The sequence below is a fragment of the Henckelia pumila genome, chromosome 2 (assembly GCF_033568475.1).
Source record: "Henckelia pumila isolate YLH828 chromosome 2, ASM3356847v2, whole genome shotgun sequence".
NCBI lineage: Eukaryota > Viridiplantae > Streptophyta > Magnoliopsida > Lamiales > Gesneriaceae > Henckelia > Henckelia pumila.
In genome coordinates, this window is record NC_133121.1 from 108417016 (window position 1) to 108442967 (window position 25952).

The 25952-nt window shown below is 34.1% G+C and overlaps 2 protein-coding genes and 1 non-coding gene across 3 annotated transcripts; all 3 read right to left on the reverse strand.

The window, feature by feature from the left end:
• Positions 1-253: 253 nt before the first annotated feature.
• On the reverse strand, positions 254-334 carry TRNAL-AAG (transfer RNA leucine (anticodon AAG)). The gene has a single exon. It is a non-coding gene; the product is annotated as a tRNA-Leu (tRNA).
• Positions 335-7240: 6906 nt separating this feature from the next.
• Positions 7241-15257, reverse strand: LOC140879958 (serine/threonine-protein kinase CTR1). The gene is given in 17 exon segments (XM_073283954.1): positions 7241-7507; positions 8174-8333; positions 8336-8355; positions 8709-8803; positions 9141-9272; positions 9359-9427; positions 10080-10178; positions 10306-10390; positions 10462-10562; positions 10658-10726; positions 10954-10994; positions 11084-11509; positions 12240-12448; positions 12655-12758; positions 13106-13250; positions 13342-13643; positions 14492-15257. Coding segments are annotated over 16 exon segments (2643 nt in total). The 5' UTR covers positions 15110-15257; the 3' UTR covers positions 7241-7507; positions 8174-8205.
• A 5517-nt stretch (positions 15258-20774) lies between these two features.
• LOC140880009 (glucomannan 4-beta-mannosyltransferase 9-like) lies at positions 20775-25441 on the reverse strand. Its single transcript, XM_073284045.1, has 9 exons — positions 24747-25441; positions 24557-24655; positions 24222-24474; positions 22816-22926; positions 22545-22681; positions 22181-22294; positions 21881-22080; positions 21449-21643; positions 20775-21276 (listed from the first exon to the last, which is right to left on the reverse strand). The coding sequence occupies exons 1-9, from the start codon at positions 25074-25076 to the stop codon at positions 21111-21113; spliced, it is 1605 nt and encodes a 534-aa protein (XP_073140146.1). The 5' UTR covers positions 25077-25441; the 3' UTR covers positions 20775-21110.
• Between the last annotated feature and the right edge of the window lie 511 nt (positions 25442-25952).

Consider the following 25952-nt stretch of genomic DNA (forward strand, 5'->3'; position numbering starts at 1 on the left):
CGCGTCGAGTCCTGTCCGCTGCTAAACGTGGGTATTTCCTCTTACGTCGATAGCTATGGTTTTGGGCCACAGTGGATGGGCCAAATTTTGATTGATTTTAGTAATTGGGCTAATTAAAAAATGGCCGCAAGGGCCATGTGATTATTTACTCCACGTCGATTACGATGGTTTGGGCCACAATGGATGGGCCCAAATTTTGATTCTCTGTGTAGTTGGGCCAAAAAAGGGGCAAAAGGGAAAAAAGTAAATATTATGTTGAGAGTGGGATTTGAACCCACGCCCTTTCGGACCAGAACCTTAATCTGGCGCCTTAGACCAACTCGGCCATCTCAACATTTTTGAAAGATACTCATTCTAAATTTTATATATACATAAAACTAATAACGCCACGGTACTAACCAAAAAAAAAAGAAAGAAAACTCTGTTGAAAATATATATAAATATATATTATTATTTATTGTTGAATGTTGAAGGTTGAAAGTTGAAAATTGAGTTGTAAAATATTGAAAATTAGTGTGTGATGATGTAATTAATGATGTATTAATTTTTGACTAATCTCCAATTGAGATCTATAAATAGGTCTCTCCATTTGTGTAGAAAAACACAATTGTGAAGAGAGAAAAATTTTATAAAGTGTAGAATTTGATAAATTTTGAGTTTTTGAGTTTTTACTTTTTACCGTAAATTTTTACTTTTTCACAACACGTTATCAGCACGATCGCTCGAAGGTTCTCTATATTTTCCGACGCTCCAAAATACAAGAAGAAGTCAAAAATATTCAACAAGTAAGAATTTTTATTTTACTGTTTATATATTTTTTGTGTATATATTAATATATAATATCATGTTATGACAAAAAAAATAAGTTTTTTTTTCAAAACTTGTTATAAATCCTGGGAGGATGTTAAGACGACATCCCACACTCCCGGTAAGGGATACGACAAGTATAAAAGCCTCTAAGGTTTTTAAACAATAACGTGATATATATTTATTATGTATATATATTAACTATATTAATATATAATTTCATGTTATTATATAAAAGGTTGTCTATGACACTGACCTTATAATAACGTGATATGATATATATTATTGTGTATTTATATACTAACCATATTTGTATAATCTCATGTTATTATATAAAAGGTTGTCTACGACACCGATCTTATAATAATGTGATATGATATACTATACCTGACTTTATACTAACTATATTGGTATAATTTCACAACATTATATAAAAGGCTGTCTACGACACTGACCTTATAATAATGTGATATGATATACATAATTATTTAATTATGATTATCATTATATGCATTACATGATTATCACGAATTTTTATTCAACACATACTCAATTTTTTCTTTACCCCAACGGTCACAAACGGTAACAAAACGGCTAGTTTTTGCCCTATAAATATGTTCACTCAAACTCATTTTCAATCACACCAAATTCATTCTTTCTCTCAAAATATTTTATCCTCGGTTTTTTCGAAGATGGAGATGATGACATTTATAAGGATATTTTTCATAACGACTATGATCATCATGCTCACGAGTCTTTTACTCACCAGCGATTTTCCAACACATATTTTTTCTCTATTTGTATACGCACTTGTAATTTACGTTCTTCCATTATTTTGTATTGTCATATTTATGAAAATTAACTAATAAAATGCATTGTTATTTTCTAGTACCACCATGTCGAACTTGGCGAAACTCGAATTCATTGCACTTGATATAACCGGAAAGAATTATATGCCATGGACCCTCGATGTAGAAATGCATCTCGAGTCATTGGGTCTTAACGAAACTATCAAAGAAAATAACATATCATCCTCACAAGATAAAGCAAAAGCGATGATATTTTTACGCAGACATCTTGATGAGGGGTTGAAATGTGAATATTTGACCGAAAAAGACCCAATGATTTTGTGGAAAGGGTTAAAAGAACGTTTTGAGCATATACGGGAAGTTATACTTCCGACCGCACGAGATGAATGGAATACTTTAAGATTCCAAGATTTTAAAAAGGTGAGTGATTATAATTCTGCGATGTATCGAATTGTCTCACAGCTGAAATTTTGTGGGCATAATATTACTGAGATGGAAATGCTTGAAAAGACATTTTCCACATTCCACGCATCAAATATAACTCTACAACAGCAATATAGAGTGCGTGGATTTTCAAGATACTCAGAACTCATCGCATGTTTACTCGTGGCGGAAAAGAATAATGAATTGCTCATGAGAAATCATCAGTCCAGACCTACTGGTTCAACGACATTTCCTGAAGCAAATGTCGTAAGTAAAAATAAAAACCAAAATCAAAGATATAGACAAGATTTTGGTCGAGGTCGTGGACGAGGACGTGGGCGTGGACGTGGGCGTAGAAATGATCGCGGTCGTGGTCGAGGCCGTGGATTTGAAAATAAAAGAGATAGTTATTTCAATAACTCATCTCAAAGGAACGTCACGAACCACCCACAAAAGAGGCAGCATGATAATACGGGTGAAAATGAAAATCATCCAAAAAGAACTGAGAGTGTTTGTTATAGATGTGGCACTCCAGGACATTGGTCAAGAACTTGTCGAGCCCCTGAGCATCTGTGTAAGCTCTATAAAGATTCAATAAAGGGGAAAGAAAAAGAGACCAATTTTACTGAAAACATTGACCATGCAAGTGGTTCAATGAATTTAGATGCTGCCTACTTTTTGAATGATTTCGAAGATATTGATTAAATATACTGGTGGGAAAAGAATGTAACAATGTAATTTTTATTTTATAAAACATATTATATTTTGCATGTATTGTTTGCATGTATCTTTCTTAATTCATTTTATTGCATATTGTTTTTGAAGATCATTATGGAAAATGCTATGATCAAAGATGGAAATAATGCACTGGAAGTTTGCATACCAGATAGTGGTACAACGCACACTATCCTCAGAAATGAAAAATATTTCTTGGAATTAAAACCAACAAAAACAATGGTGAATACAATATCAGGTCCTGTAGACTTGATTGAAGGATGTGGCAAAGCACAATTTTTGTTACCTAATGGTACAAAATTTTTGATAAATAGTGCTTTATATTCACCACGATCACAAAGAAATTTGTTGAGTTTTAATGATATATATTCTCATGATTATGATACGGAAACAATAACCGAAGGAAATGAAAAATATATGTGTCTTACTACATATAAATCAGGAAAGAAATATGTAGTTGAGAAATTATCAATGCTCCCTACTGGATTGCATTATACACATATAAGTCCAATCGAATCAAATATGGTTATTGGAAATTCTTCAATACTAACAAATTGGCATGATCGATTGGGACATCCTGGTTCAATAATGATGCGAAGGATTATAGAAAATACAAGTGGTCATCCACTGAAAGACCAAAAGATCTTTCAGAATAATAAGTTTCAGTGTAAGGCATGTTCTCTGGGGAAACTTATTATAAGACCATCACCAGCTAAAATCCAAAAGGAATCACCCATATTTCTTGAACATATTCAAGGTGATATTTGTGGGCCAATTCATCCACCATGTGGACCATTTCGATACTTTATGGTATTGATCGATGCCTCTAGCAGATGGTCACATGTATGTTTATTGTCCACTCGGAATGTGGCATTTGAAAAATTGATGGCTCAAATAATAAAATTGCGGAATCAATTTCCCGAATATACGATCAAGAAAATAAGACTTGATAATGCTGGAGAATTTACTTCCCAGACTTTTAACGACTATTGTATGTCGATGGGAATTACTGTTGAACATCCTGTAGCTCATGTTCATACACAAAATGGATTAGCTGAATCATTGATTAAACGTCTGCAGTTGATTGCTAGATCAATGATTATGAGAACGAAACTCCCTATTTCTATATGGGGACATGCAATTTTACATGCTGCTGCATTGATTCGCATCAGGCCAAGTGCATATCATAAACACTCCCCATTGCAGCTTGTATTTGGCAAAGAACCAGATATTTCTCATTTGAAAATTTTTGGATGTATGGTGTATGTGCCTATTGCACCACCTCAAAGAACAAAAATGGGACCTCAAAGAAAGAATGGTATTTATATCGGCTATGATAGTCCATCAATCATTAGATATCTTGAGGCTCAGACAGGCGATGTGTTTACAGCACGGTTTGCTGATTGTCATTTTGATGAAAATAACTTCCCAATGTTAGGGGGAGAAAAGAAACACATCGAAAAAAAAATCACATGGTATGTACCATCATTATTACATTTGGATCCTAGAACTAAACAATGTGATAAAGATGTACAGCAAATTGTGCATTTGCAAAGAATAGCAAATCAAATGCCAGATGCATTTGTAGACACAAAAGGGGTAACAAAATCATATATACCTGCTGTAAATGCCCCTGCTCGAGTTGAAATTCCAAAGAAACAAAATGAAGACATTCATGATGTCATAAAACGCCTGAAGCGTGGAAGGCCAATCGGTTCAAAGGATAAAAATCCTCGGAAAAGAAAATACATAGAGAAAAATGATGATCAGAAAATAGAAAATGGTGTTCCAGAAGAAACACACGATGATGAAAATATTCTGTCAGAACCACAAACTGACGAGAATCATGAAATCTCTATCAATTATATTAATACTGGAAAAATATGGAACCGAAAGAATGTACAAGATATTGATGAGATATTTTCGTACAATGTGGCATGTGACATCGTAAATGAAGATAATGAACCAAAATCTTTTGGTGAATGCAAAACTCGAAAGGATTGGTCAAAATGGAAAGATGCCATCCAGGTTGAATTAAATTCGCTAAATAAACGTAGTGTTTTTGGACCTATAGTCCTTACACCTAAATGTGTTAAACCTGTTGGGTACAAATGGGTTTTTATTCGAAAGAGAAATGAGAAAAATGAAATAGTGAGATATAAAGCTCGACTTGTTGCATAAGGTTTTTCTCAAAGACCTGGAATTGATTATGAAGAAACATATTCTCCTGTTATGGATGCAATTACGTTTCGGTATTTGATCAGTTTAGCAGTGTCTGAAAACTTGGACATGCGTCTAATGGATGTTGTTACAGCTTATTTATACGGATCACTTGATAGTGATATATACATGAAAATCCCTGAAGGATTTAAGATGCTAGAAGCACAAAGTTCAGAACCCAGAGAATTTTATTCTGTGAAATTACAAAGATCATTGTATGGGTTAAAGCAATCCGGCCGAATGTGGTATAATCGGCTAAGTGAACACTTGATGAAAAAGGGATATGTAAATGATCCAATATGCCCTTGTGTTTTCATCAAGAAAACAACATCGGGATGCGTGATTATTGCTGTATATGTTGATGATTTAAACATCATTGGAACGAATAAAGAAATTCAAGAAGTGATGTTATACTTGAAGGAAGAATTTGAAATGAAAGACCTTGGAAAAACCAAGTATTGTCTTGGTTTACAAATTGAACAAAAAGAATGTGGAATTTTTGTGCACCAGTCTAATTATACAGAGAAGGTCCTTAAACGTTTCAATATGGATCAATCAAATCCTTTAAGTACTCCAATGGTTGTCAGATCCTTGAATATAGAAAAGGATCCATTTCGTCCATGTGAAGATGATGAAGTTGTTCTTGGTCCTGAAGTACCATATCTAAGTGCCATTGGTGCCCTTATGTATCTTGCAAATTGCACTAGACCAGACATATCTTTTGCAGTAAATTTATTGGCAAGATTCAGTTCATGTCCAACGAAGAGGCACTGGAATGGAATTAAACATATATTCCGTTATTTACGAGGAACGACGGATTTGGGACTTTTGTATCCAAAAGATACAAATCAGAGAATAATTGGTTATGCTGATGCTGGATACTTATCTGATCCACATAAGGCACGTTCCCAAACCGGATATGTATTTACTCGTGGAGGCACTGCAATCTCTTGGCGATCACAGAAACAAACACTTGTTACAACTTCATCAAATCATGCCGAGATTATTGCACTACATGAAGCAAGCCATGAATGTGTCTGGCTTAAATCAATGACTCGGCATATCCAAACTTCTTGCGGATTATCAGTGGACAAGAATCCAATCACACTGTATGAAGATAATGCCGCATGTGTTGCCCAAATGAAAGAAGGATACATCAAAAGTGACAGAACTAAACATATTCCTCCTAAATTCTTTGCATACACTCAAGAGCTGGAGAAGAATAAAGATATTGATATCTGTTACATTCAATCAAGTGAGAACTCATCCGATCTCTTCACAAAGGCACTTCCCACGGCGATATTCAGAAAACACATTTATAATATTGGGATGCGCAATCTACGAAATATGTGAAGAATCATTCATGTTGACATCAGGGGGAGTTTACGTGGCTGCACTCTTTTTTCCTTACTATGGTTTTTGTCCCAATGGGTTTTTCCTAGTAAGGTTTTTAACGAGGCAGTATACAACATGTAATGGAGATAGTCATTCTATCATGATCATCATCACAAGGGGGAGTGTTGAAAATATATATAAATATATATTATTATTTATTGTTGAATGTTGAAGGTTGAAAGTTGAAAATTGAGTTGTAAAATATTGAAAATTAGTGTGTGATGATGTAATTAATGATGTATTAATTTTTGACTAATCTCCAATTGAGATCTATAAATAGGTCTCTCCATTTGTGTAGAAAAACACAATTGTGAAGAGAGAAAAATTTTATAAAGTGTAGAATTTGATAAATTTTGAGTTTTTGAGTTTTTACTTTTTACCGTAAATTTTTACTTTTTCACAACAAACTCAAAATAGTTAAACCCAAATCTGTTTTTCAGATTTCCACAAATATAATGTAAACAAAATCGAAAGCGTTAATTAGTGTTTAGGATTGGTTCTAATGATAACCATGCAATTTAGGGTTGGTTCTAATGATAACCATGCAATTATTTTTAAACTTATGATTAGTTAGACGTCACGATTACATAGCTACATAAAACTATAATTATTCTTTTCCCACAACTTTTCTTTCGACAATTATATTATTTTACAATGGATATCAAGTTATCAACTCTAACATCAATTGTATATTCTTATTTTTGTATGATTTATGAAAAACAATTTAAATATTTTGAACACAATTATATATTTACTTAATTTAAATTTTAACTTTATCAATGATTACAATTGCGTCCGTTGAACTAGTGTTTTACAATACGCCTAGGGAGAAAAAGAATCCCGAATCTGGATTGTCTGCAAGCAAGAAAAATTTACTTCTTGAAAAAGAGATATAAACCCCTTGAACAATTGATACAGTGCTGTGTAGACACAAACCACACTACAAATGATGTGTGTGACCTATGAACAAAGTTTTTGCTTGCAGTACATACATTCTTTTTTTTCATCCTAATTATGTGGGCATGATTTAACAGCTAAACAATTTCAATGGTTCCTTCTAAATAATTACTGTTTCTTGAATTCTCAAAAGTTCATGCGTACTATGTACACGGGCACACCTGCAGAAACATCAAGACGTGGGTTAGATTTCCAAGTCAAACAAGCTGGTAAATAGTTAATGACGAGTAAACAACAAATCACTAAGGTAACGTATATGGTGGAAGATTTCAACAGCTACAAGTGGTCTAAGCAAAGAAATGGCATTGTGTAGGAGGTAAATTATTCTGGTCACAGGAAGATTGCCATTTTCAAGCCCACTCAAAAAATCATGGCAATGCTCATAGCATAATCATGCAGAAGGAGGAAACGAAGATAGCCTTTGAATTGTGGGAACACATGTATCAGTAAACGCAATAAATTTCAAATAATCAAATCTAACCAAGATAGTAGTTCTTTTTTAAATATATGTTTGAATCCTTTCTAAGATCAAATTCCACCAACCCGATCAAAATACATGCACCCAAATGCAATTGCAAGCTAGTAGAATAGTAAAATATAATCCACAGCATTGATCCACCAGCAAAGTAAAGGGCAACTGATTAGCACATTTACAGTTTTGTCCGAGCGTGGTCTGGATTTCTATAGCTTAGACAACGAAGAGGTAAAAATACTTTTTTAATCTGTTACATTTACCAACTTTTACCTTGCACTATCAAGTCAGACGAACAAGTAAGGCATAATTGTTCAGGACAGCAAAATTTAAGCTTTTAAACTGAAAAACTTACACGATGCAAGCGGTCTTCCAGCCTGAATTAGATCAGAATAGTGTTAAGCACATGAACCCAGCAAAAACTTTCACGAAAGTAACGACATTTCTGCACGTGCAGGTTGTGTGGTTGCGGGACACTTGATCAACAGTCTCAAAGATTCCATGATATTGGAAAAAGAGGGGCGCTTCCATGACTCACTGCAGTATTATAAATTAAAGTGAGTAAAAAATAGCACATCCAACTCTGAACTCAGAAGTACGCAAAATTTAACCCAAAATACCTTTGGTACTAAGATATGGTATAAATCAATAAATAACATAAACATCAAGCAACTGACAACTTCACAAGTAAAATTCTTAATTCTGAATTAGCAGAATAAGAGAATACTCAGTTGCCAGCATGTGGAAATATGTCCGCGTGTCTAAAAAGTGTGCGAAGATAGAGAACAACTAAAATCAGAAAGAACAAGTTAAATCAATTATAAAATATAACCACTTAACCCAATCTTAAGCTTTCCAAAACATATAAGTAAGCCACAGATTTCACTCACTTGGCCCAGCAGGCCTCAATTATAGCTGCAACTTGAGGATTTATATCACGTGGAATTTCAAGCCTTTTTGACTTGAAAGCAACAGCTGCAACAACCTTGCAGGTTCAAGAAATAGGGTTAAATCTCACTTATCAAAAACACAACTGGAAATCATTTAACAGAAGCTACCTATCAGTTGAATTTATATTCCCAGTATAATATTACAGTGTGATGCATTACACTCAAATACTGCTGATATACGACTTCCGTGACATTTTATTCGATAAAAAATAAACTGATCCAAATCAGATTGCTCTTTTTTTCCCAAATTTAACTGTCCATAGCCTCTCTAACGTCTAACGTCCAACTTTACCAAAAATATTTTGCCTGCACAACAAAAAATATGACAGTTTCCAATATTTAATCACAGACTTGCGAAGCTCGTTCACCCACCTGTGCTGGATTCAAATGACCCCAGGGTTGCTGCAATGTTGCCAGCTCCCATAGGATCACACCGAAACTGTATACATCTGATTTTTCATTTGATGGCTCATCACGGAGAACTTCAGGTGCCATCCACTCAGGCTACCAGAGAAGGAAAGATTTTCTTATGCACTGAATTCCAAATCAGCCAAAATTGAAGGATCATTGCATTGAAGTAGATGACTTACAGTTCCAGCGGCAGATTTTGATGAAAGAAATGTATTTGCTTTTAGACGCGAAAGACCAAAATCGCAGACCTAATAAAGACATTAGGAAGGTAAAGTTCTTGTGCAAACAAAGCATTTTTTATGTTACACCCAACGAAGCCTCGACCCTTGGATGGGGTTGAGCATAGCCTCCACCCATTTAGCATGAAAGAATTCATGTACAGTAAAAGCATGAAACAAATCCGACTACCTTTTAAGAAATAACCAATTGAGTAAGATGCTTGGATGTACAGAATAAAGGTAGCAACAGAAGGTTAAGAACCGTGTGTTGGAGAAAGACCATTCCACCAAATATGACAGAGGAAAGGAACATAGAGTTTCCAAATCTTTATATAAGAAATATAGAACGCGCTTATGGTGAAGGAAACATATTTAGTAGGTTAATAAAGAATAATAAATACTACTTTTTTTATTCTTTTATTGACATTCACAAAACACGGTGTAGCTAGGTCTCTTCTACCTAGCACAAGAAATATGGATTTTTTAATTCTATATGCCATTCCCATACACAGCTTAAACATCAACATATTAAATTAGGATATCCACACAAGAGACTATCCAACTCCTACATCATCATATTCTTATTTTACTGAAAGAACTAGCTTAACAAAACAGCAATATACCTTATCAATAAGCATACAAGATGCAGCAATACATAAGCAGCAGATGCCGTAAGTTTTACCTTCACTGTATACTTTCTGTCAACTAAAAGATTTGGAGATTTAAGGTCTCTGTGAACAATGGGTGGATTGCGTTTATGAAGATAGTTCATCCCTTTTGCCTGTATAAAGGAGCATAGTTGATCAAGGAAAAAGCACAGGATATGGGGCAAGGGAGAGAGAGAAAGATGTAATGGGATCAAAGGCTTCTTGTGTACAAGGAAATCAAAAAATTTATTAAAGGCATACCACATCAAATGCCATGCTCAATCGCCGTTTCTCATCCAACGCTTCTCTTGCACCAGGTTTATGTAAAAGTTTGTATAAACTACCTCTGAAATGAAAGGTATATAAACATTTAAAATAAATTAACCACGCAGTTCAACTATGATGACTCACACTTACCTTGATAAATATTCTGTCACTATGGACAGGTTTGGGGGCTCAGTTACAGCACCCATAAAAAGCACAATATTTGGATGACGCAATCTTTTCATTATTGCCACCTAGCTCAATAGACACACACACAGAGAAAGAGATAGGTTATAGGACAAACAACAATTGAACATTTAGAGTTTGGTTAGAGAGAACCGGTACCAACCTCTCGTAAAAATTCCTTGAATCTCTCTGCATGGAAGTCCTGTTCCATGAGAATTTTCACGGCAACTTCCTGAAAGATGTCTTCAATTGTAAGATTTAAATTATTTATGTTGACGTCCAGTATAAAATATGTGAAGATTGAAGAAAAACATTAACAAAATAATACATTAACAAATAAAAATGATGGCTTAGGATTGCAAACAAAAAGGAGAAAACAAGAAACAGAGGACCAAGTCAAGGACACATGAGAATCACTACTTTTTAACAATCTTGAACAATAAAAAATGGATGTCTTACTGAATCATTCCACTCGGCACGGTGAACTATACCAAACGAACCTGAGAATGCAAACCACTCACAACAATTAGGCATACAAAGCAAAAGAATTTTTGGACATTGAGATGTTCATGAGCAAGTGAAAAAAGACCTGCCCCAATGGTCTCCTTTATAATAAGATCACTCCAGGGAATGTTCAGATCTTCAGTGTCAAATGGAAAGTCGCTAATAGATTTTGTTGCAGCTACTTGTGCTTCAACAAACCCCGCCTCTTTACTTTTACTTATTCTTGGATTCTTCAAGCCAGTAAATAATTGATCATCTCTATTCCCCAATAGACCAGTGTTCTGGAAAGGGATCGCGTTTTTGGCGGTGTCCATGGAGCTCACCACATTATGAGCGTCAGATGGTTTGGAAAGCAATTGTTCTTTGTCACGGATCTTAATCCACGAATTTGCGGGAAATGGCGGCAAATCACGATTACTTGAGCTGGGAGAAGAGCTGTTTCTATCAGTATGAGATCTCTCTAAGTGCTTGGGATACTTGGAATCACCATTGTCTCCAACAACAGTTCCAGCTGTCCGAAAAATGGAAACTTTTTAAAGTCGTAATTCAGGCCAACAATTGTAATGTATCAGCCAAAGCACAAATACCTACAGCTTAGATAAGTGAAAACAAATGTACTATAGTAGAAACAAATAAAATGAAATCCCACAACGAACACACATTGATCAAACTATAGCCAAGAGAAAAAATAAAGACGTCAGGCAGTCAATCTCTTGATAAAGATGGTGCTGTGAGAAAGAAGTTTAGATCCTATCAACAATTGCAAACTGAAAGATAGCTAAGAAAGTCACGCGAGGAATTAGTGGAAGTTTGGACGTCGAAGACAAGTGTGTGATACTAGTAAATCATTTGTCTATTTTGACTAATTTGGTGCGAGTTAGAAATTTCTAATTATTCTTTGTGCTCCTTAAATTACAGGCATGTCATTTTCATTTTGTTTCACAGTTGATAGAGTCTCTATCTAGTTGGCAATGTTACGTCAATATAACTTGTGAGATGTCCTTTCTTTCCACACATTAGTTCCTTTAAGATATGCTAGTGTGATAACATCATGCAAAGCAGCTTTACTCTACAAGTTTATAATACGTAAACAAGAAAAATATTGAGAAGGTCAATGAATTTCAGAAACCAGAAGGAAGCCGATTAATAAGATACATTGAATGCAGGTTGGAAATATTCACCATAAAATATCAAGTAATAAGTTAGATCAGACATGAAAATTGTACTAAAAAGATAATCACCTGATAAAGAATCATCAAACACGAGATTAAGGGACTGGAAGTCAGAGAAATAATGTTTCGCCAGTGACCTGAAATCAATTGTTGGTTCCACCTGCCTGAATCGTGGAAAGCGCAATGGTGAAGAAATTGAAATAGAGGAAGGCCCATTTAGCAGGGAATCAGGCTCACATAAGCATCCTGGTTTCTCAACCAAATCAATAAGATATTCCCTGCGGTGGCAAAGCCAATGTGGTTATATTTTCATAGCAAGTGCAAACCTTGAATTTGTAAGTGTAACACATAAGACAAGATACAGGACGTCTTCTACCAACAAAGTAGCTTCCCTAACAAACCTCAAGAATAAAAATAACTGAAGATTAATGAGAATGGCTCGAGTTAAAAAGCATAATAATTGCGTTCAAAGTAATAAGTATACCTGTCAAGACCAAATCGAACAAGACACGAGGAAGCATCTTCTCTGGTACAATACTTGCATCCTTTTGCGATTCGGCATGGTAAGCCAACAATATCAGCTAAAACCTGTCCGCATGATAGAATGATAACGTATTGGTTGCAATTCCAATTCTCTACAGAACAATAAACGAACAAAGAAAACAGCGCACGGCAGAAAAATATGACAGAAGAATTGCATGAGTCAATACATTACTAGTGGAGGTTGGAAACTAATCCCAAAAGTAGACATAAATTTAGGGAATCCGAGAAATTTACTGAATAGAAAATGGTGAAAACCAAGAATGGAACAATGACAGATTATGTGTCACATGTAAACACCATGCCAGTATTTTGATGCCACCAAAAAGTTGCACTTCCAGACTATGCAACTACAATACACAAAATAATTAACAAATATATAATAAAAAACATACCTTGAATAGCAGTGCACGATGTCTGCATAGCCCAATAGACAGGCTACCAATGGGGAGCACAATTGACCCCAAGCAATCTTTTAAGTCATCGCTGCTCTCTTTCCATATGGAAATTAAGTCATCTTCGCCATTAGAAGTAGCACCCCTAATGAAAGACAACAAAATGTAATTGTAAATGCAGTACAAAACATAAAGATTTGTTGGAATCCTCGACCGGAATTATGCTCATGGCTCACCCCATATGATTGCAAACTAGCTTCGAAATATGGTCAACAACTTCCTTGGGGTTGATGCTACTAGATGACATGTTATGACTCCGATTCTGTAGCTCTCTTAAGCTGGGATCACCTCTTCGATCAACTGAAATCACTTCAACTGAAGAGACAGCGTCAGAATCAATAGATTTTAGTGATTCAAGAGATGGCATACGGCCACTTTCCTGAAGATCAGAGCACACTGCCCAAACATAGGGATCCATCCCACGAATAGAGTAAAATCCATCAGGAATTTTATCAAAGTATGATATATGGCCATTTACCTGAAAGTAAAGAAATTGTATGAAAATAAGGAAATGCTTTAATTGTAGAAAAAGATAGCAGAACTTAAAACCGAAACTTGCTATAGATATTTTATTTAATTACGCAATGCACCATAACAAAGCCAGCGTGATCAAGTTATCACTAAGACGAGCCCTTGAGATTCTTTAATATATGAATCTCGTCGCTAATTTTAGCCATGTCAGCAGTTCAAATTTATTACTCGTTTAACCTATTTTCACATGTAAAAACTAAGAAGAACCTCAACTTCTTAACAGCCAATTCTTTTGATCGAAGTGTTCATTCAATCTGGAAGCAGAGCTCCAAACCAAGGGCAAATTCTCGTGTCTGAATCTGACCACCACATTATATTTTATAGAGACAGGTTCAGAATGGTGTGCCTCGGTAATCAAGCAATCAATCTATTCATGGACAAATGGATATTCATGCGTCAATTTATTAATTACACTCCCGGTGTAGCATACACTAATCCCAATTTGAGATGCTATGAACAACTGTCGTGGGGCTCAGACAAGTGGTATACTTCGAGGAGCTGAAAAAACTTGCAATCCATGTTTCATTCTCTACCCGTTTCTCATGCAGCAAATTGAACTCGGCTGTCTTACAGAGATCCATATAAATTATAATATTCTTAAACTATAAAAATTTCATAGAATTCAATAAAAAGTCTAAATTTGAGCACAAAACCACTCTGTCACCCATCAAACAATTCTTCGTCGAGTACATTATCCTTGTACAGTTCATCCGCCCAGAAAAGAGATCACTTTCGTAAATAGTCGGGGAGAGGGGGAAAAAAACTCATTAAAGCATGCAAAGTTGCCTTATTTACCCAAAACCGATGGGAAATGGCCTCAGCGGAGGCGGAGAAAGAGGAAGCGCGTGATGCGGATTCGTCGGGAATAGGATCCAAGAAATTAGGGTCATCAGCACGGGTAGCTTCTGAGGAGAGACGAAGAGCAAGAACCAGTTGCAATTGGTAACTCTCCTCCGTCTGCTGCGCCCAGCTCTTCGAAGACGACGACTCTCCACCACCGCCATCGGATACCTCCGCTGACTTCACCCACAACTCGCCGCCACCATCATTCAAGCTACCCAACGTCACCTCGGGGTTTGACAGAGAAGGCACGTAATAGTCTCCAGAAATAGAGCTCTCACCAAAGCTACTCCCACTAGACTGCCTCTGCAACCCAAAAGACGAAGGAAACGCCGTCGTTCCGATCCGGTTTTGCGGTGGCTGCGCTTGAATCATTCTCTGATCAATCGGATCCCAATCAAATGAAGTCCTGTCCATCTTCAGTTTATTCTTATCTCCAGATTGAGGCTCGTAGAAAGCCGGCTGCTGCACCATTACTCCGCCACCTGCGGCTGATATAGGCGGCTGGTGCAGTGTTTCGTCGGGAATTTGACTCAACAAGGTGTAATTCGATCGCCTTCCAGGCATTCCCATGGATTTCTACGGATTGAAAAACGAAATCGAATCAGGGAATTCGAAAAACCGCCATCGCATGGTTTTAACGCTCTCTCTCTTACGCCATATATTGTGTTGGCTCCACTTTGTCTCTCTTCTTCGTTTCATATTGCGTTTCATGGAGAGGGGGGATGTTTTTGGCAATGGACCAATCCAAATATTCTTTTCTTTTGGATTTAAATTTATAATATAATATACAATATTTGTTTTAAAAAAATAAAATTGTGCGCATAAGTCTATACAAATAGGCACTAGCCGCTTTGTTCAAGAACTATTATTAAAATATCAAATTGATATATAAATTATTGAAAATTTTTTAATTGGTATATGATCAAAGTTAAAGTCAATTTTGCTCTTTACTTAAATTGCTTTTAAGTTGAATATTGTTATTAAATTGAACTACATGCATATTTTTTCTTTAAAATTATTTTATTAATTACAATTATAAAAATAAATTCATATTACTAATTACTAAAAAAGAAATTTGCATATCATTGCTGTGAAAAAATATTCAACTTTGAATTTGTATATCATAAACTGAAAGACACACACATATATTATTTTTTAATTTGATTAATATAAATAATAATATTATAACATAGATAAAGAGAAAAACATCATTTATTATATATTTTTAATATATATTATTTTTGAATATATAATTTATCAATTGTTATATACATGTGTGTATGTGCATGTTTATATTAATGAATATTTACAATGTTTTCGTACAATAAGTACGATATTATTTTTATAATATAATATTTAAATAAATATAAATTTATGTTTATAATTGTATTAATAAAATAAATTTTAAAAATAAAATGTGTATCTATTTAAATTTAACAAAAATATTAGATTTTAAAATAATTTATGTAAATGATAAATTGATTTATAATTTGATCATTTACCAATTAAACCATTTTCAATAATTTATATACAAATTTGATATTTTACCAATAGTTCATGCATCAAAATAAATATTACTCTTAAACTAAAGAATTTATCACGTTCATAGTTATTCTCAATTTCGCATTAATGCGAGGGTTAAGAGAGATTACCGTCTCAAACTCAACATTAATAAATGCTCGTTGATATATTTATCATCTATCAAGGAAAAATAATACCTAGAATTGCAAAATCAACATATTATGACTGAACCTTGTATAGAAAATTTTGGATATTTTTTCCCTCGATTTAGTAAATTTTTATCACTTTGAAAGCATTTGGATTAAGAAGCTAGAACATAAAAAATAATAATAATAATTAAGTGCTTTTATTGTTCCATATATGTTTGGATAGATCTGCACTTCTTTAAAGTTTAAAGCACTTATTTAAGTCAAAATAAGTGATTTTTAAAAGCTCATTTTTATAGTTTTTCAAATATTTTTTTATAACTCAATTAAAAAAATGTAATTTCAATCTATTTATCCAAACACAAAATTATTACATATTTTACTTAAAAAAATATTTAAAGCACTATTTAAAGAAAAATGTTTTTGTAATCAAACTGACTCATTATCGAAAATAATTTAGAAAATTCTCACAACCGTGGAGGAAGTTCTTTAAAAGCTGACATTCAGCTAAATCGAATGTTTTATATGTGATTTTACAATATATATATATATATATTTATTTATTTATTTACATACATAATATTTGGTGGTTTTATTTTTTGATAAAATGGTGTTTTTTTAATAATAATAATTTATAATTCGTCAGAACGATATTTGTTTTAGCAAGTATAAGACGGTTTAAAATACTTAATAATAAAATACTTTAAATTTCCTCTTCAACGCGATGAGTGGTAACGTCACTACGCTTTTTCTAGCCTCTACCGCTAGAATCGCTACTTTATATAATTTGATACATGTTGCTTTCGACCAATAAACCATGCATTGTATTATAAATTAAATGTTAACCGAGCGAATTTTTTTTTAATATTTTATTGACCTCCCTTGAGTGACACGAAAATGGGAAAATTAGCATTTTGGTCTTGTATGTTGGCTTCTTTTTGATTTTGGTCATGTATGTTGGCTTGTTTTGGAAAAGATCATGTAACTCGATTTTTTTTTATTTAATCCTATATGTTGGCTTATTTTGGTTTTGGTCCTGTAAGTTGGTTTGTTTTTTTATTTTCGTCCTGTATGTTATCATGTTTTAAAATTTAGAAGTTGATCTCTAATTATTTTTGTAATAAATATTTTTTATTCTTTCATGTTTTCTCTGCTTATTAATTTGAGATAATTACAACTAACTAATAAAAAAAATATTTTTTTACACTTAAACTTTTTTTAATCTAAATAATTTAATAAAATCTAAAATATGTTAATTTAATGTATTAAATGTAACATACTTTTGTTCTTTTAAAAAGTAACAAACAAACATTCATTCATATCGTTCTCAACTGTAACTTCGATTTTTTTATTTATTTGGCACTAAGTGTTCGCCCACTTAGCACCTATTAATGATCATATAAATAAGTTTCAACCTAAATTAACAAAATTAGCTAAAAAACTAAAAATATATTTAAAACATACTTTCGTTCTTTTAAAAAGTAACACTCTAATATTTTTTTTTATCGTTCTCAACTATGGTTGACTTTTTTGTTCCGCTTTTCTCGAAAACAGAGCTTTTTAGGTATGTTTCACTTTTATCACGCTTAATCGCCGCTTAAGCGTGTTTTTTAGAACACTGCAAATAAGCAAAATTTAGTTTTTCCCTCCAGTTTCGGCGACGGAGGAAAAATACAAAAAAAAAAAACAAAGTTATTGTACCTTTTAGAACATAATTATTATTTTAAAAAATAATTAGAAGGTCAACATTTGAATTTTAAACCTAATTTATTTAATTATAAAATCATAAAAAAATATTTATTATAAAAGCTTAAGCGGTGAAGTTGGAAAGTCAACATCTAAATTCTAAATTTAATTTATTATTTTAAAATAAAAAAAACATAGGCGCTTATTCTAACTTAACCGAGCTTAATCTGGTCAAACCCGTATCTTTTCCATGACCAAAATAAAAAAACAAGTCAATTAATAAGACCAAATCCAAAAAAAATCCAAATTCATGTTCTTTTTTTTCAAAACATAACTTTGTATAAGACCAAAGTAAAAAATAAGTCAACTTATAGGACCAAAACCAAAACAATCAACATGTAGGACTAAATCCAAAATAAAAACAAAGTTATAGGATCTTTTCCAAAACAAGCCAATATACAGGACCAAAATTAAAATGAAACCAATATACAAAACTAAAATACTAATTTTTTCAACGAAAATGTGACATAATCAGCACACCAATAGCCGCACACTTGAATAGCAATTTCACGCTGTTTTTTTTTTTTCCCCTTACTAAAAAATATAGCCTTTCCAGTGTTTAGTTTTTGGAGCCTGCGATTTACCTTCCAGAAACTTATTATACATTAAAAAAAATTTAAAAATATTACAAGATAGTGGACAACGGTGTCAGCGACCAAATTGTTGTTGGTAAACAGATTGGGAGTGATCATTGTCGAAGTTCGACTCAAACTCAACTGAATCGAACATCCTCTCAATGAGACATAATGTTTGATTTTAAGACATAATAGACTTTTCACTTAAAATTTTGCTCTCAATTGAGATTATTGTCTCGAGCACTAAATTTGACTGGACTCGAATGCATGACATATTGTTACACAATGTGGTTGGGTATTTATCTTGCCTCACAAAGTGGAATCATTGCATGAATGCGATAGCTTAGCTGTGTTAGCATAGTTGCATTAGAAAATTGGCAAATTCTCGAGCAATTCATCTATCTACCTTTCCCCTTTTATTTTCTTTTTTTTTTTTTCCTTCTCGCAAGTGGGTAAAACGCGATTATAATAATCCATTATTGGGGGATTCGTATATTCCCCAAACTAGTGGGTCTGGGAAGTTCAAATTTCGTGAAAGCCGATACGCACAAAGACAACATTATTGAGGTAACATACTTGGATTCGACGGCAGCGGTTTTTAGTATTTGCAATTGGACATATAATATAATATTAATAATATTACACAAATCAAGAAAGTGAGCCAAGAAATTAACAAGGGCCCAACTAGCTAGAGCATTAGATTCCGATGTCTTGATCGAACCCTCTTGAATATGACCAAATCTTTTACTTCTCATTGCATATATTAGGTGAGTGATGTGCTCAATTTTGTCAGTTCAAGTTTATTATACCAAGGAATTCATGTGTATGCACATGTTTTTCTAAACATATGATGAGATAAGAAAACAAACAATGAAAAAAAACGATCACAGACGTATTTTGTTAATTATATATGAAATAAAAAATTAAACGTAGGTTATCTACATTCTACATATAGACCTATGTGCATTGAGTTAATGACTGGAGCAAACATGTCAAAACAAAGAATTAGGTTTGTGGAATTTAACCAGATCATGTATAATGAAAAGACTCTATCTCAGCATGTTATTCGAGCTATAAAAAAACAAAAGTTTTAACGATTTATGGGAGTATTATTACCACTAATCATTAAGCAATGGGTTTGATGTGTGGCCCAAATGGTCAAACATTTATTTCCATAAAGATAAAGATTTATCATGATTTCCAAAATTTTAAAAGTAACTTCTGTTTATTTGTTTACTTAATTCAAGTACATCCAATGCCCAGATGAATGAGCCATTGAAACAGGACAAGAGTCTATACTAACATGGACCTTAGGGTAAAATAAGTTTCAATGGGCCTCAAAAGAGCCCTAAATTTAAACTGCCGGCCCATTTCGTTACCCGCCGAGCGGCGCGCATTTGAAACGGAATCCGAAAGAGGAAGAATAGGGAAGGCCACAAGCCGCAAGCAGCAAAAGTTTCCAAATCTCACTCCTAACACAAACACGATCCACCAGAAATTTCACGCCAAATCCTTCCCAAGGGCGAGTCGTGCGTAATTCAAATGGTATGTATCGCCTCTAGCATATATCCATCAGAAAGAACATGCATAAACCAACGTTGCACTAGAAGATGCAATCGTTGGAAACAACTTTAAGACAATGTTTTAGATTGCTTCCGAAAAATGTTTCATGTTGAATGCTAAGTACTTTTATTTTGCGCAATATCGATTTTTGCAACAAAGAATTAAAATTCTTTCAAGTAACTAACGCGTGTTACGAAAATATATATGTATATATCAATGTGATTCAATTCAATCACAACCTTATAGAAATAACATGAATTATACTCATAGTTATACACAATGTGTGTGGATCTTCAACAACATGGCTCATATTAATGACATGAAAGTGAAAAGATGTACAAATGATAATGGTAAATAGAGATACAAAAACAGCCTTTTAGCCTGAGGTGTCCAAGTTGTAGCATGTGCAATCTGCAATATACATACATCAGTATGTTGTTTTCTGCAATTGCATTGAATTCTATACAATTACTTACAGTTTATCATAATTGAAAATATGGGGTTGGTCAATCTGGATAAATAGGTATATATATGTGCAATTAATCCCTTCATTATTAATACAGTTGGTGAAATCATTAAAGAGACAATAATTGACAGATTGAAGAGGAAGAAGTCTACAACTTGAGACATATATATTTATTGCAAAACCATATGGTTCTTTCCTTTCTTTAACACTGTCTCCTCATGACCTTCATCAATTACAGCATAATCAAAGTAACATTTCATATATGTTTCTATGATAACTTTAGAAATATACATAACAAAACAATGCATGCATTCCAGCCATAGCTTGGCTCGAATCTTTTATGCTCAATCTGAAAGAATATCACCCTCTCTACATGTAAAGTAAATTGTAGACACAACATTACTGTCTAAGGGGAAAAAAATAAACTAGCAGTGGGGGGGAAAAAGAACTTCTTCAAATCCATGTTGCATACAAATCCCAATTCCATGTCGTGCTGAGGGAGAGGGACGATCGATGAGCACAAAAACAATTCATGAGTTTATGTCTTGTTTGTTTCATGCGAAATTGGGGACAAAGGTGCCGACGTAACCGAATCCCATGATGAAGAAGGCGATTGCTTGAACAAAGAGGTAGATGAAGTAGTGGTTTTCCCCGAATGCAACGTCGAAGCAACCACAAAAGAAGAGGTAGACTCCGGTCGTTAGCTCTAACAGATGGATTCTGGTGATCACAAAATCTTTATAACATCAGTTGAAGGATAACATTATACAGTTTCAGATAAGACAGATCAATTTCTGCTAGACAATTGAGAATTGGTATTTGGGGAGTCTATCTTTTATTTGTATAAACATGAAGTTTATTTAACTTAGTTTAGTGCTGAAAATATGTATACCTTTCACCAATTCTAAACCGAGGGCGTCTAAAAGCTTTCAATGCAGATTTGAACTTGATAGCATCCCCAAGTTTCTCTGTGACGACCCATTCGTTCACCCTCCCCGCCTCTAACAAACCAATGAAGGTAGCCTTCGTCCGGTGCAGTGACATTACATTCTCAAAGAGGATCCAAAACACTAACAAATGGAGAGACCTAAAACAATTGAATGAAGCTAAAGCGTAAATATTACAGGATCAGGAAGCATTCGAGTGAATGCAGAGTGACAGTAGCACATTTTTATTATTAGTTTTTGGTGCACAACTTGATCTCCAATATATACTCCAAACAGCATATATAAAACTCAATCCTAAAGTCTTCTTAAGTTGAAATGTGTTCATATTATAAAAGGACCATCTCATACTTAGTCACGAAATCGTCAGAAATTCCAACCTTGGAGTTCCAACAGCATTGAGTATGGTGATGATGGAAGGTATGTATATTGCACCCCACTTTGGAATCTGAACTTCAGGCACTAACACGGTTGCGGGTAGCACGACGCAGTAGAATATGAAGGTGACAAGATGGGCTACTATCTTTCTTATGAAGAAGAAACTGTATATTACATGAAGTTTCTTCCAAGTCGAAACTTTCTGCAAAATGGCCACAAGTTTGCAGCTTAATTTAGCTCTTCCAAATCATTAAGGCTAAACTCAAAAACAAAGTGTGTTCATAAAAAAAGAAAAAATGAACCTTGTTTCTTATAATCTCAAACACCATTTTTCTGAAAAGATTTGCAGGGCCACATGACCAACGGTGTTGTTGATAGCGATATGCTTTGAAAGTGCTTGGCAATTCATTCTTCACCTGTACATGCATGCATTTAACAAGTTATATACATAAAATATGTCGAGTATTTTGACGAACAAGGTCCCAAGTTTGTGACGAAGTATCAAATTTTAAAACTTTTTAGCATGTAGCATGTATAATGCTACATGTACATGGAGTCTTACACGTTGGGTTACACATGACACTAAAAATTACATGACGTGTAAGACTCTGTGTACATGTATCATTATTTTAATCGCGAACATCGTGATAGATATGAATAAAATACCTTCAAGGCACCAAGATACAAAAACTTCCACCCTTTAAGACTGGCTCTAACAGCCAAGTCCATATCTTCAACTGTCGTTCTGTCTTTCCATCCACCAGCCTCATCAATTGCTTTAAGTCTCCACACACCAGCAGTTCCTATGAATAAATTATTTTTTACACCCAAAAAAAAATGAAATTAATTATTGTACTACAGAAAAAGTAAATTATTTATTACATTGCTTTGAAGTATATAGTTTTTTTTTTTGGGTGAGCAATTAATGTTTGATTACCATTGAAGCCAAAGAAAGCGTAGGTGGATGAGCCCACTTCTTGCTCCACTGTAAAATGATAGTCCAGTGACATTTCTTGCATCCTTGTCATCATGCATTCATCAGCATTCACTGCCACACAGAAACAACAACATATGTTTTCAAATATTTAATTAATATAAATATTAATATATTCATTTTACGAAACATAATTAGTTATATTATATATGATCATAAAAATTATATATATATATATATTTATAAATCATGGAAATAAATGAGTAAATGGCCACTGTCGGTTGAGTAAAGGAGGGGAGGGGCTCAGGTCCACCCAATCTTGCAGCACATGGAATTGCTGCGGTACACTAAATTACATTACTGCCCCTGAAGTTATCATTATTATTATCACTATTATTATTAATTTTTTTAGAGTAAAATGTATCATTATTAACCTAACAAAAACATGGAAGAAGTACAATGGTATGGACCCGAAACAGAGCATTTCCCATGAACAACAATTCATAGAGACAATACAGCTTTTTCATGGGAAAAAAAGGTATAGTGGGGTTATTTACGTCCATTCACCAGTAATTAAGTGCCCATCAACAAAATTTCAGACTTTTATTCTCAATTTTCTAGACAAATAATATAAAACAATACATCGTTTCATGTTTCTAACTGAAAATGACCAATGTTATTTCTATAAAGAGGCCTAAAATTTATGGCATCATCCAATACAATATATATATATATATATAGTTTTGATTCTACGCACCTTAATGTGCAGGATTTTCGTGTTTTAGTGGTTTCTAAAACAGAAACAAAATTACTAAAACTTAGTGATCGCTCACAAAAATTCTGTTTAATAGGGTGTGTGAGATCAAAATTATATATATATATATATATCATGACCATTAGATACACGTGTCAATTTGGTTGGCCATCCAAAGGATAGAGGGTTGTAGCTGTAGGTGGACCAGAAGCAGATACGCATGCAGATCCCTTTGTTAATTGCATTTCACCGACAGTTTATAATCTTTATTACTAACCCAATTAGCAAGTAATAATCTTCAATAAAAGTAAAAACATGGAGGTAGATACTCTCAGTAATCAGAGAACATAAATGATTTCGTTTGTGCATTAAACTAACACTAAATGCAATGCAGACCCAACAACCAAACAATTTCATTAATTGACACATATATTTCAGATAACAATATACATTCCATCTCTTTTAACATACAATCAAAGTCATGTGCTGAATTCTTGAAACACCATTGATTTTATAGATGAAAGCAAAAGGTAAAAAAAATGTCCATGCAAATCTATAATGAAATGAAATACGTCACATAAATTTAAAAAGTTGTCAGATGAATTGAGGCGAAAAACTCAGCGTCACGTAAAAAAGTGATGAATGGATTCAATACCAAACTTCCAGCGGGCCTGAACCAGAGCAAGTTCGGGGTTGTGGACCAGATAAGGGATTGTTCTCCAGAGAAAATCTGGTTCCGGCTGGAAATCGGCGTCGAAGATTGCGGCGAAATCGCAATCTTTGACGTAGGAATGCTTCAGCCCCTGTTTCAATGCTCCGGCTTTGTACCCATTCCTGTTGTCTCGAACCTCGTATCTAATGTTGATCCCTTTGCTTGCCCATCTTTGGCACTCCATTTCCACCATGTTCTGTCCAATATTTCAAGATCAAATCTTTTTAGTGCTTGAATGAATGTTTTGAATAGCATACTAATGACTCGAGTTAGTTTACTTTGATAATGGGGTCAGTGGAATCATCAAGAACTTGAACTATGATACGATCCGAGGGCCAAGAAAGCCCACATGCAGCTCCGATGGAGAGCTGGTAAACCTGTGTATGAGTAAACATGCAAATCAGATCAAGTAAAAGGAATGCAGTATTGTTTTTGCATGTGAAGAAGGAAGGAAATCAAGAAAGTGACCTCTTTTTCATTGTACATTGGAATTTGAATAAGAACCATAGGGTAAGCTGAGTTTCCAAGCTCCAAATCGTCCCTCAATGGCTCCCATTTGTAGCGTTTGTCTGGTTTTCTACCGAAGAGTTTCACGAAAGATATGACGATTCCCATGTACACTCTCTCGATGAACAACATCCCAGACATGGCTAAGCACAAGAAAACAGCGATTTTGAGCAGAGGAACGATCAATGGCGCCTTGATCTGTCCCCATATTATCATCAATTGTTCCGTAATATCGTCTCTTGCGCCCGAGAATGTCTCCGGCAGAAGAGTTGTGGAAGAAATCTTGTCCATTTCCAACCTTTTTTTTTACTTGCTCTGTTTCAGAGAAAATAAGTAAATGTTTGGGGTATATATATAAATACGCTTTTCTTTTTCTCCTTTGCGAAAAGTGCAAGAATATATTTCTTCTGATTTTGCTTATGGGCGACGCAAAATCATAAGAAACAGAGCTGGAATGTCAGAGAGAAACACTTGCTCGCAAGAAACTTGACGCAAACAAAGAATTAAATACACTTCTTAATCAATCAATCCATGGTTTTCTTTCTAGCTTTTGAGTTTTTTTCACCAAGAAAAAAGAAAAGAAGAAGCTTTTTCTGCCCACTGGATCACAGTCGGGACAATGTAGCTTATAGTACTAATATTACAAAGAAAAAAAAACCGAGCAATAATGAGAGACAGGGTGCAGTGAGAAGAGAGAGATGATCTCCCTTTATAGAAGCTCAAATTTTGGGCTATTTTTTCCATTTTAACTTTTTCGAACTTTTCTCACTTAAGTTTCCAACTACAAAAATAAACCATGTTTGATTAAATTTACAGGTAGCATGACAATAACTTTTCAACATCCAAATCCCCCGACCCGCCGGTCGAACTGCTCTTCTCTCGTAAAATGTTCGTCTATTCCATTAATTAAGACACCCGTTTAGATGAAAATAAATTACCTTTTTCGAACTTTGTACAGTGTGTGTTGTTGTTTGGAAAGTATAACCCAAACTCGATATAGTTATCTTATTAGCCAATGATACGTCGATGTTTGGTTGTTAATTGTTGAATATATTTATTTATTTTGGAGCTCATGCACGTTTTGTGTAATATTATTTACTAATCATCTCTTATAGAAGTCAACGACTGTCACGGCTTACTCATTATGAGTTTTCAATTATGTGTAAT

Coding starts and splice junctions, on each gene's coding strand:
- LOC140880009 (XM_073284045.1), bottom strand. CDS start 25,076: ATGGACAAGATTTCTTCCACAACTCTTCTGCCGGAGACATTCTCGGGC. Junction 22,295..22,544: donor TGTATCTTGGTGCCTTGAAG/GTATTTTATTCA, acceptor ATGCATGTACAG/GTGAAGAATGAATTGCCAAG. Junction 21,644..21,880: donor AATGCTGTTGGAACTCCAAG/GTTGGAATTTCT, acceptor CAATTGTTTTAG/GTCTCTCCATTTGTTAGTGT.